At 42.9% G+C, this 11,232-nt stretch overlaps 1 protein-coding gene across 1 annotated transcript in view; it reads left to right on the top strand.

Moving 5' to 3' along the window:
- The first annotated feature begins 4 nt into the window (after positions 1–4).
- crcp (calcitonin gene-related peptide-receptor component protein) overlaps positions 5–11,232 on the top strand; it is a 105,485-nt gene continuing 94,257 nt past the window's right edge. The window contains exon 1 of the mRNA XM_072589624.1: positions 5–115. Coding sequence (XP_072445725.1) covers positions 108–115 — 8 coding nt within the window. The 5' untranslated portion in view covers positions 5–107. The remainder of the gene's footprint in view (positions 116–11,232) is intronic.

Here is an 11,232-nt window from a genome sequence, read left to right as displayed (position 1 = left end):
AATGACGTGGACGTGTGCAGCCAGTTTCTTTCCTCCGGAGTGAGGGCCGGACCGAGCTGCGGGGCGTGTGAGCGGCTGTCAGGGCCGGAGAGCGGGGGGGGGTCAGGATGGAGGTGTAAGTTTTCCTCAAGCGTCGCTCCAGTTTTTAAAAACCAACGTTTCCTCATAAATAGACGCTCGCAGCGTTCAAACGGAGTCGGGCGTCCGGCAGGGGCTGAGAAACCAAAGCTACGGCTCTGTTTCTGGCTCGTTTCTCAGTCTGTCTTTCCGTTTTAGAAACCCGACCTCAGTCTTTTTATGATTTGGAGATGCCGGTGTTGGACTGGGGTGGACAGAGTTAAATATCACACAACACCAGGTTATAGTCCAACAGGTTTAATTGGAAGCACTAGCTTTCGGAGCGCCGCTCCTTCATCAGGTGGTTGTGGAGGACACAATTGTAAAACACAGAATTTATAGCAAAAGTTTACTGTGTGATGTAACCGAAATTATATATTGAAAAATACCTTGATTGGTTGTTAAGTCTCTCAGATGAAGAATTGTGTCTTCCACAACCACCTAATGAAGGAGCAGCGCTCCGAAAGCTAGTGCGTCCAATTCAACCTATTAGAGTATAATCTGGAGTTGTGAGATTTTTAACTTTGTACACCCCAGTCCAACACCGGCATTTCCAAATCATCAAGAGACTGAGGTCGGGTTTCTAAACACTTTTCTTTCACTTCAGACAAGACTTGTTCAGTTTGATTGTCCTGTGTATGTTGTGCAAATAGCTTGATTTTTGTTTTGGCGTGAGTCTCCAGCCTCTCTGTGTGGAGTGAATGAATAAATCATTCATGCAGATAGAGAGGTTTGGCTGAGCTTGAGGTTATTAATTATGTGGCAAATTTTAAAAAAACACAGGAAAAGTTCAGATGGGTTCAATATCCCTGTTTGTTTACTTTTGGTGAAGTATATTCAACTTGTTGCAGACGATGCCTGTGGATGAAGGGATCAGGAATGTCAGTATTGCAACACATTAGACCAGAAAGAGCATGGCCTGCATTGGGTGTGGAAAGTAGAGATGTTAGAGAAGCTGTCAATGTGAGGGTTTGGATCAGGGAGTGTGGTGTGACTTCAATTACAATGCTCTCTGTATAAACTATTTGCTTTGTCTCGCATTGTTGTGGAAGGAAGGTAAGGGCCGGTGGGGGGGTGTGAAGGATGGTTGGGTGAGTAGCTTTTGACGATGCATTGATCATAGTTTGTCTTCCACTTGTTAATGCCATCCCTTGTACTGAATGTTGACAGATGTCTCATAGAGCTTGCAATTCTTTATTGCGGTTTTAACATCGAACTAAGCTCCAACAAACTTAAGTGGCATGACAGGATAAAAATGAATGCTAAACTCAGGGATATATTAAAAGCGTTGTTAGTGGGTCAGTTTAAAAAAAGAAGGAAGCATAGTTTAGAGAGGGAATTCCAGTACATGAAGACTGGGCAACTGAAATATATAAGGTAAAAACAATGACTGCAGATGCTAAAAATCAAATACTGGATTAGTGGTGCTGGAAGAGCACAGCAGTTCAGGCAGCATCCAACGAGCTGCTCATTGGATGCTGCCTGAACTGCTGTGCTCTTCCAGCACCACTAATCCAGCAACTGAAATATATGGCAACCAAGAGAGTTGGGAGGGATTATACAAATAGGGAAGGTGTGCAGCCAGAAGTCGTGGTGCACATTGGCACCAACGACATAGGTAGGAAGAGGGGTGGGGAGGTCATTCAGGAGCTCAGGGAGTTAGGCTGGAAGCTAAAAGCTAGGACGGACAGAGTCGTCATCTCTGGGTTGTTGCCGATGCCACGTGACAGTGAGGCAAGGAATAGGGAGAGAGTGCAGTTGAACACGTGGCTGCAAGGATGGTGTAGGAGGGAGGGCTTCAGGTATTTGGACGATTGGACTGCATTCTGGGGAAGGTGGGACCTGTACAAGCAGGACGGGTTGCACCTGAACCAGAAGGGCACCAATATCCTGGGAGGTAGGTTTGCTAGCACTCTTCGGGGAGGTTTAAACTAATTTGGCAGGGGGATGGGATCCGGACTTGTCGTCCAGCAAGTAGGTTAGCTGTTTTTCAGGATGCCCAAGAATGTAGGGAGGCTGTGGAGAAGGTAGCACTGACAGGGAATACTTGCGGACACAGAGATGGGTTCAAGTGTGTAAACTTCAACGCAAGGAGTATCAGAAATAAGGTGGGTGAACTTAAGGCGTGGATTGGTACTTGGGACTACGATGTTGTGGCCATCATGGAAACGTGGATAGAAGAGGGACAGGAATGGTTGTTGGAGGTTCCTGGTTACAGATGTTTCAGTAAGATTAGGGAGGGTGGTTAAAAAAGGAGGGGGTGTGGCGTTGCTAATTAGAAATGGTATAATGGCTGCAGAAAGCCAGTTTGAGGGGGATCTGCCTTTGGAGGTAGTATGGGCTGAAGTCAGAAATAGGAAAGGAGCTGTCACCTTGTTGGGTGTTTACTATAGGCCCCCCAATAGCAGCAGAGATGTGGAGAAACAGATTGTTAAACAGATTTTGGAAAGGTGCAGAAGCCATAGGGTAGTCGTCATGGGCGATTTCAACTTCCCAAATATTGATTGGAAGCTATCTAGATCAAGTAGATTGAATGGGGCGGTGTTTGTGCACTGTGTCCAGGAAGCTTTTCTAACTCAGTATGTAGATTGTCCGACCAGAGGGGAGGCCATATTGGATTTGGTACTCAGTAACGAACCTGGACAAGTGATGGGGCTTGTTAGTGGGTGAGGATTTTGGTGATGGTGACCACAATTCTGTGACTTTCACCTTGGTTATGGAGAGAGATAGGTGCATGCAACAGGGTAGGTTTTACAATTGGGGGAAGGGTAAATATGATGCTGCAAGACAGGATCTGAGGAGCATAGGCTGTCAGGGAAGGATGTCGTTGAAATGTGGAACTTTTTCAAGGAACAGATACGACGTGTCCTTGATATGTATATACCTGTCAGGCAGGAAAGAGATGGTCGTGTGAGGGAACCTTGGTTGACGAGGGAGGTTGAATATCTGGTAAGGAGGAAGAAGGAGGCTTACATAAGTCTGAAGAAGCAAGGTTCAGACAGACCATTGGAGGGATACAGGATAGCCAGGAGGGAACTGAAGAAAGGGATTAGGAGAGCTAAGAGAGGGCATGAAAAATCTTTTGGCGGGTAGGATCAAGGATAACCCCAAGGCCTTTTATGCGTATGTGAGAAATATGAGAATGAAGAGAACGAGGGTAGATCCGATCAAGGACAGTAGTGGGAGATTGTGTATTGAGTCGGAAGAGATAGGAGAGGTCTTGAATGAGTACTTTTCTTCAGTATTTACAAATGAGAGGGACCATATTGTTGAAGAGGAGAGTATGAAACAGACTGGTAAGCTAGAGGAGATACTTGTTAGGAAGGAAGATGTGTTGGGCATTTGAGGATAGACAAGTCCCCTGGGCCTGACGGGATATATCCTAGGATTATGTGGGAAGCAAGAGAGGAAATTGCAGAGCCGTTGGCAATGATCTTTTCGTCATCACTGTCAATGGGGGTGGCACCAGGGGACTGGAGAGCGGCGAATATTGTGCCCATGTTCAAAAAAGGAAATAGGGATAACCCCGGGAATTACAGGCCAGTTAGTCTTACTTCAGTGGTAGGCAAAGTAATGGAAAGGGTACTGAGGGATAGGATTTGAGTATCTGGAAAGACACTGCTTGATTAGGCACAGCCAGCACGGATTTGTGAGGGGTCGATCTTGCCTTACAAGTCTTATTGAATTCTTTGAGGAGGTGACCAAGCATGTGGATGAGGGTAGAGCAGTGGATGTAGTGTACATGGATTTTAGTAAGGCATTCAATAAGGTTCCCCGTGGTAGGCTTATGCGGAAAGTCAGGAGGCATGGGATAGTGGGAAATTTGGCCAGTTGGATAGAGAACTGGCTAACCGGTCGAAGGCAGAGAGTGGTCGTAGATGGTAAATATTCAGCCTGGAGCCCAGTTACAAGTAGAGTTCCGCAGGGATCAGTTCTGGGTCCTCTGCTGTTTGTAATTTTTATTAATGACTTGGAAGAGTGAGTCGAAGGGTGGGTCAGAAAATTTGCAGATGATACAAAGATTGGTGGAGTTGTGGATAGTGAGGAGGGCTGTTGTCGGCTGCAAAGAGACTTAGATATTATGCAGAGCTGGGCTGAGGAGTGGCAGATGGATTTCAACCCTGTCAAGTTGTCCATTTTGGAAGGACAAATAAGAATGTGGAATGCAGGGTTAACGGTAGGGTTCTTAGTAAGGTGGAGGAGCAGAGGGATCTTGGGGTCTATGTTCATAGCTCTTTGAAAGTTGCCACTCAGGTGGATAGAGCTTGTAAGAAGGCCTATGGTGTATTAGCGTTCATTAGCAGAGGGATTGAATTCAAGAGTCGTGAAGTGATGTTGCAGCTGTATAGGACCTTGGTAAGGCCACATTTGGAGTACTGTGTGCAGTTCTGGTCGCCTCACTTTAGGAAGGATGTGGAAGCTTTGGAGAGGGTGCAGAGGAGATTTACCAGGATGTTGCCTGGAATGGAGAATAGGTCGTACAAGGATAGGTTGAGAGTGCTAGGCCTTTTCTCATTGGAAAGCCGAAGGATGAGGGGTGACTTGATAGAGTTTATAAGATGATTAGGGGAATAGATAGAGTAGACAGTCAGAGACTTTTTCCCCGGGTACAACAGAGTGTTATAAGGGGACATAAATTTTAGGTGAAGGGTGGAAGGTAGAGGGGGGGGGGGTCAGGGGTAGGTTCTTTACCCAGAGAATGGTGGGGGCATGGAATGCACTGCCTGTGGGAGTGGCAGAGTCAGAATCATTGGTGACCATTAAGCAGCAATTGGATAGGTACATGGATGGGTGCTTAAGCTGGGACAAATGTTCGGCACAACATCATGGGCCGAAGGGCCTGTTCTGTGCTGTATTGTTCTATGTTCTATGTTCTCAATAGCCATTTCAGAGGGTCTCCTACGATCAGAATCAATTTTGACATCGAGAGCCAAGGCCACATAGGGATTTGAATATAAAGAGTTTTAAACTTGAGGCTTTGGTGGTTTGGGAACCAATGTAAAGTTAAAGTTAGAAGGATATAAAAGTGTGAAATATAATGGAGCTCTGATGAAAACTCATCTAGACTCCACATTAGCTTGCTATCTTTCCATGGATGTGATCTCCAGCACTTGTTGTTTTCAGTAATGGATATCCAATTGGGCTAGCAATCCAGAAGTCTGAACTAATAACCCAGACAGCATCCACAATTTAAATTCATTTATTATCGACAGTGAAATGTTGCTGTGAAAATCCCAAATGCTGCTTCATTCTCCCACAGTTAAGGAAACCTACCGTCCTTGTATGATCTGGTGAACTCTTTTTTTTAAACAGGTATTGATGACAGTGACTTTATAATGAAGAGAGACCGAATTTGAGGAGAGATGACCATTTACAATGGATAGTTAATTTCATAGAAATTAGGTCATGGAATAGACATTGAGTTTCATATCAGTGACTTAGCAATCAGCATTTATTTTTATGAATGGGCAAATCGGACAGAGACTGCATACATTGGCCTGGAGTTCTACATAATGTAGACATTCAAACAGATGCTGATAAACATGGAAATGAGGAAGTTGCTCTCCAAGTTATGGTGTTCCTATTCAAGCTTCATTGCACCATACGTCTTCAGTTACTCAGAGAGTCTAGGAGAAGGTTAAGGTTTGTGGATTCAAATATCAGTGAATGTTTAGTGACAGGATAAGGGTTACTTGCAACCAAACAACTGGCACAGAAAATTTAGTTTCTTAAAAGTGAAGTTTAATTTCTTTAAATTTTAATTATTGGAGACTTTTTAAAAATTACATTTCTGTCCCTTTCATGTGTTGTCCCCTTTTGCTTTCTATACATAACTTTTCATTGAAATCATTTATACATTTAACTTATATGTCTGCATGTGTCAGTAAGGATTTTAAAACCTGCTTCTATTGCTCATATGTCCCAAATATCCTGTAGAGGGCAGCATGTTGTCTTAGTTTTCTAAATACCACAAATAGCAGTTTTAAAGCCCAACGAATGTCAGTGGGCAGGTATTAATTATGATTACACTCCTTAAATTATGCCCCTTTCAACCAGTGCTGATCAGAAAATACAGACCGGTGGGTTTTCTTTCATTTAATGAGCAAATTTCATTTACTTAATACTGTGGCAGAGTTTCTTCTATTGTACCAGGAAGATTAAATTTTTATACTTCTTTTAAGACCAATGATATCAGATTTGATCTCCCAGTCTGCTCCCTTATAACTTTTTGAAATTTGCAACAACACCCCAATTATATCAGTGATATTTTGTTTTGAGGCAGAGAAATCAGCACCTGTCACAGTTAGAATTACCTTTTAGGTTTCCAGACTGCTTACAATATTTTAATCCCAGCATCTTGAAGATGCCACATTCAGCTATGAAAGTCATTCACGAGGTTATCTATGCTTTGGATTTTGCTTCATGTTGGTTTCAAAAGAATGGTTATCCCAGAAAGAACCTTTTAGTTTTCCTAAGTGAGCAATTTTACATTGATTGCCATCACGTGTGAGAGAAATTTGGTTCTTTGATAGATTACTTACAAATATGTTGTCTTGTGTGACAATGCTGTCACTTTAAAAAGGTTATTTTGTTCTGAGTTTTTTTTTTGAAGAGAGGATGTAAAGATAGAGTTGGCAAAGTGGCTACGGGAGCTGGCCTAAGTCAATGGGTTAAGACTCCTTTAAGTTCTGTCAAATCACACTTCTTCCTAGTTTTTTTTAGCTGTCGCAGTTGGAAGCTTCTCGGATCCCAGAAGGGTTGCAAACTTGGGTAAATGATTCCTCACTATGACTTTCTCTGAAATTTCTCTTGATGTAGTTCCCTCATGGACTGGGAAACTGTACATGACAATGTGTCTGAATTTACCTTTTTGTCAAGGGGTCTGTTTATGGGATATTACTGCATTGGAACAGTTAATTAGCAATAGGTACTGTATCTATTATTTGGTTAAATTTTCCAATAGTTAAGTTATTTTAATTCCTCTTTCTTTTGTTTGTCCTTTAACTGTAGTATCTAAATAAATTGTTTTGCTTAACGTCAAATGGTTTGACCAGTTGCATCACATGTGGAACACCCATTTCATATCTACCTTTAAAATAAGAAAATATTAGGGTCTAGGCTAACCTTAAAATATTTGGAAGGGGTCTAGTCTGGTCCATAACACTTGAAAGGGAGAATACTATTTAAGGAAGTTTTTTATCAAAAAGAAAACTGTTACCTTTATGAACATCATTAGGTTGATATTCAGAAAGATTAAGCATAGTCTAGACAAAGTGACCATATATTAGTCTGTTTAATATAATAAAATACTCCTAGACACTTCACAGGATTGTTATAAAATGAAAATTAGATCTCAAGCCTGACCGTGACATTTGTTTCTGTCCTTTTCATGTTGCCCCCACCTTTTTCTTTTGTTTTCTATACATTACTTTGCATTGAATCATTTGTACTTTTATATAGAGTCATAGAGATGTACAGCATGGAAACAGACTGTTTTGCTTCAGTTTCTGCATACATCAGTAAGGATTCTAAAATCTAATGAGACATGTTAGGAGGAGCTTCTCGTCAAAGAAAGAAGGCAGCTTACATAAGGTGGAGGAAGCCAGGGTCTTGCTCAGCTCTAGAGGATTACAGGCAGGCGAGGAAGGAGCTCAAAAATGGCCTGAGGAGAGCCAGGAGGGTGCACGAAAAAGGCTTGGCAGGAAGGATTAGGAAGAATCCAAAGGTATTTTACATGTATGTGAGGAATAAGAGAATGATCAAAGAAAGAGTAGAGCTGATCAGGGATAGCATAGGGAACTTGTGTATAGAGTCTGAGGAGGTAGGGGAAGCCCTAAATGAGTTTTTTGCTTCTGTCTTTACTAAAGAAAAGGACCTTTGTAGTGAATGAAACCAGTGAGGAGCAGGTAAGCATGTTGGAACGGATAAAGATTGAGGAAGCTGATGTGCTGAAAATTTTGACAAGTATCAAGATTGAAAAGTCGCCAGGAACAGACCAGATTTGTCCTCGGTTGCTTTGGGAAGCAAGAAATGTGATTGCTTCGCCGCTTGCGAAGATCTTTGCATCCTCGCTCTCCACCGGAGTTGTACCTGAGGACCGGAGGGAGGCAAATGTAATTCCTCTCTTCAAGAAAGGAAATAGGGAAATCCCCGGCAATTACAGACCAGTCAGTCTCACGTCTGTCATCTGCAAGGTGTTAGAAAGGATTCTGAGGGATAGGATTTATGACTATCTGGAAGAGCATTGCTTGATTAAATGCAGTCAGCATGGCTTTGTGAGGGGCAAGTCATGCATCACAAATCTTATTGAGTTCTTTGAGGATGTTACTAGACAAGTTGATGAGGGTCGAGCGGTGGATGTGGTGTATATGGACTTCAGCAAGGCATTTGATAAGGTTCCCCATAGTAGGCTCGTTCAGAAGGTCAGGAGGAATGGAATGCAGGGAAAGTTAGCTGTCTGGATACAGAATTGGCTGGTCGACAGAAGACAGCGAGTGGTAGTGGAAGGAAAGTATTCTGCCTGGAAGTCAGTGGTGAGTGGTGTTCCACAGGGCTCTGTTCTTGGGCCTCTACTCTTTGTAATTTTTATTAATGACTTGGATGAGTGGATTAAAGGATGGGTCAGCAAGTTTGCAGACGACACAAAGGTTGGAGGTGTCGTTGACAGTATAGAGGACTGTTGTAGGCTGCAGCGTGACATTGACAGGATGCAGAGATGGGCTGAGAGGTGGCAGATGGAGTTCAATCTGGATAAATGCGAAGTGATGCATTTTGGAAGGTCGAACTTGAAAGTTGAGTACAGGATTAAAGACAGGATTCTTGGCAGTGTGGAGGAACAGCGGGGTCTTGGTGTGCAGGTACATAGATCCCTTAAAATTGCCACCCAAGTGGACAGGGTTGTTAAGAAAGCATATGGTGTTTTAGCTTTCATTAACAGAGGGATTGAGTTTAAGAGCCATGAGATCTTGTTGCAGCTCTATAAAACTTTGGTTAGACCGCACTTGGAATACTGTGTCCAGTGCTGGTCGCCCTATTATAGGAAAGATGTGGATGCTTTGGAGAGGGTTCAGAGGAGGTTTACCAGAATGCTGCCTGGAATGGCGGGCTTATCTTACGAAGAGAGGTTGACTGAGCTTGGACTTTTTTGATTGGAAAAAAAGAAGGAAGAGAGGGGACCTAATTGAGGTGTACAAGATAATGAGAGGCATCGATAGAGTTGAAAGCCAGAGACTTTTCCCCAGATCAGAAATTGTTAACACGAGGGGTCATAGTTTTAAGCTGTTTGGCAGAAAGTATAGAGGGGATGTCAGAGGCGGGTTCTTTACGTAGAGAGTTGTGAGAGCATGGAATGCGTTGCCAGCAGCAGTTGTGGAAGCGAGGTCATTGTGGATATTTGCTGGACATGCATATGGTCACAGGAATTTGAGGGTTCGTACTTTAGGTTTACTTTACATGAGGATCAATGGTCGACACAACATCGTGGGCTGAAGGGCCTGTTCTGTACTGTACTGTTCTGTTCTGTGTTCTATTTTTGATTGTCTTGTTCACATACAAGTCCAAATTTAATGAGGTCAGCATGTTGTCTCAGATATTAGGGAAGGTGACCAAGGTCAACATGGTAGTTTTTCTGTTGCATCCTTAATAGAAAAAAGCAACATGAGTGATTGAGTGAGTGATAAAGGAAAAATGGTCTTGGCAGCAAAAGAACTGGTCGTCAATGATGAAACAAAATGTGAACTCCATTGCAACTAACATCATTGCTGTTAGATGATTCAAATACTGTACCCAAAATTTAAGCGATTGATTTCACCTTGTCTAAAATTATTATGTTTTTCTCAAATTGCTGGCTGATCAGTAGAGATTCCTGTCCTGTACTTTTCTTTTCCTCTGTCCTTGTCAACTTAGTTATTGTGTTGTGTCCTTTTCCTTATATATTGTTGTGTATTTTAGGTAATGCCTCAGGATCAACAATTACTTGCTCTGCTTTAAGAATTAGATTATATATGCTACAAACATAAATAAGTCACTCTCCTTGCTTTTCCTCATCTGACCAAGCAAGGCTGAATATCAGATGCTTTTTATTAGGAGGCAGGCTATCCAATTATCAAGAACTTCCAACACAAACAGTCCTTGACAATTCAGTGTGTTGTGAAGTCTTTTGACGTTTCTTTAAATCGATCTGTTCGGATGTGTTACAACTCCCTTCTGGAGAGCTGGGCCTCTGGCTCAGAAGTAGGGACACTACTACTGCATCACAAGAGACCATTTTAGCAATAGCAGGGTTTCAGTCCACATCTCCAAAGAGACTGGAGCCTACACCTAACGCATTAGACAGATCAGACGTGCTACTTGATGTGTGTGAATGTGTCTGAAGCTTTTGTGATTTGAAATAAATGCCTGAAGTGGGCCATAAACAGATTAATGGCATCATAAATTCCACTTCTCGCTCCATCCAAAGTCACTGACTCCCATAGTTACATTGGTCACAACTCTTGCCACCCCACATCCTACAAGAATTCTATCCCATTCTCTCAGTTCCTTCGCCTACATCATATCTGTTTGGACAATACCACCTTCTTGACATTGCTTCCTTCTTCCATAACTGTGGTTTTTCCATCCATTGTGGTTAAAGGGCCCTGAACTGCATCCAGCCTATCACCTGTGCTTCTACCCTTACCCCTTCCCAACACTCTTAACAGCATGATCCATTCCCCCATGTTCTCACTTTTCATCCCACCAGCTTCCCCATCCAAAGGATCATTCTCCGCCGTTTCAGATACCTCGAACAGAATCCCACCACCAAACATATCTTCCCCTCACTCCCCCTGTCTGCATTTCACGGGAATCATTCACTCTGGGACACCTTAGTCCATGCCTTGACCATCAATACCACCCACCCTTTCCCATAGCACCTTCCCATGTAACCATGGAAGGTGCAACACCTGCCCTTTCACTTCCTTCCTGCTCACCATCCAAGGCTTAAACAGGATTCTGGATTAGTGTTGCTGGAAAAGCACAGCAGTTCAGACAGCATCCAAGGAGCAGGAAAATCAGGTGAAGCAGCATTTCACTCTACCTTCTTCAATCTTGTTTATTATATTCACTGTACCCAAT

Source organism: Chiloscyllium punctatum, chromosome 19 (genome assembly GCF_047496795.1).
Source record: "Chiloscyllium punctatum isolate Juve2018m chromosome 19, sChiPun1.3, whole genome shotgun sequence".
NCBI classification, from domain to species: Eukaryota; Metazoa; Chordata; class Chondrichthyes; order Orectolobiformes; family Hemiscylliidae; genus Chiloscyllium; species Chiloscyllium punctatum.
The sequence above is the reverse complement of the archived record's forward strand: the minus strand, read 5'-3'. Positions and strand labels throughout refer to the sequence as shown.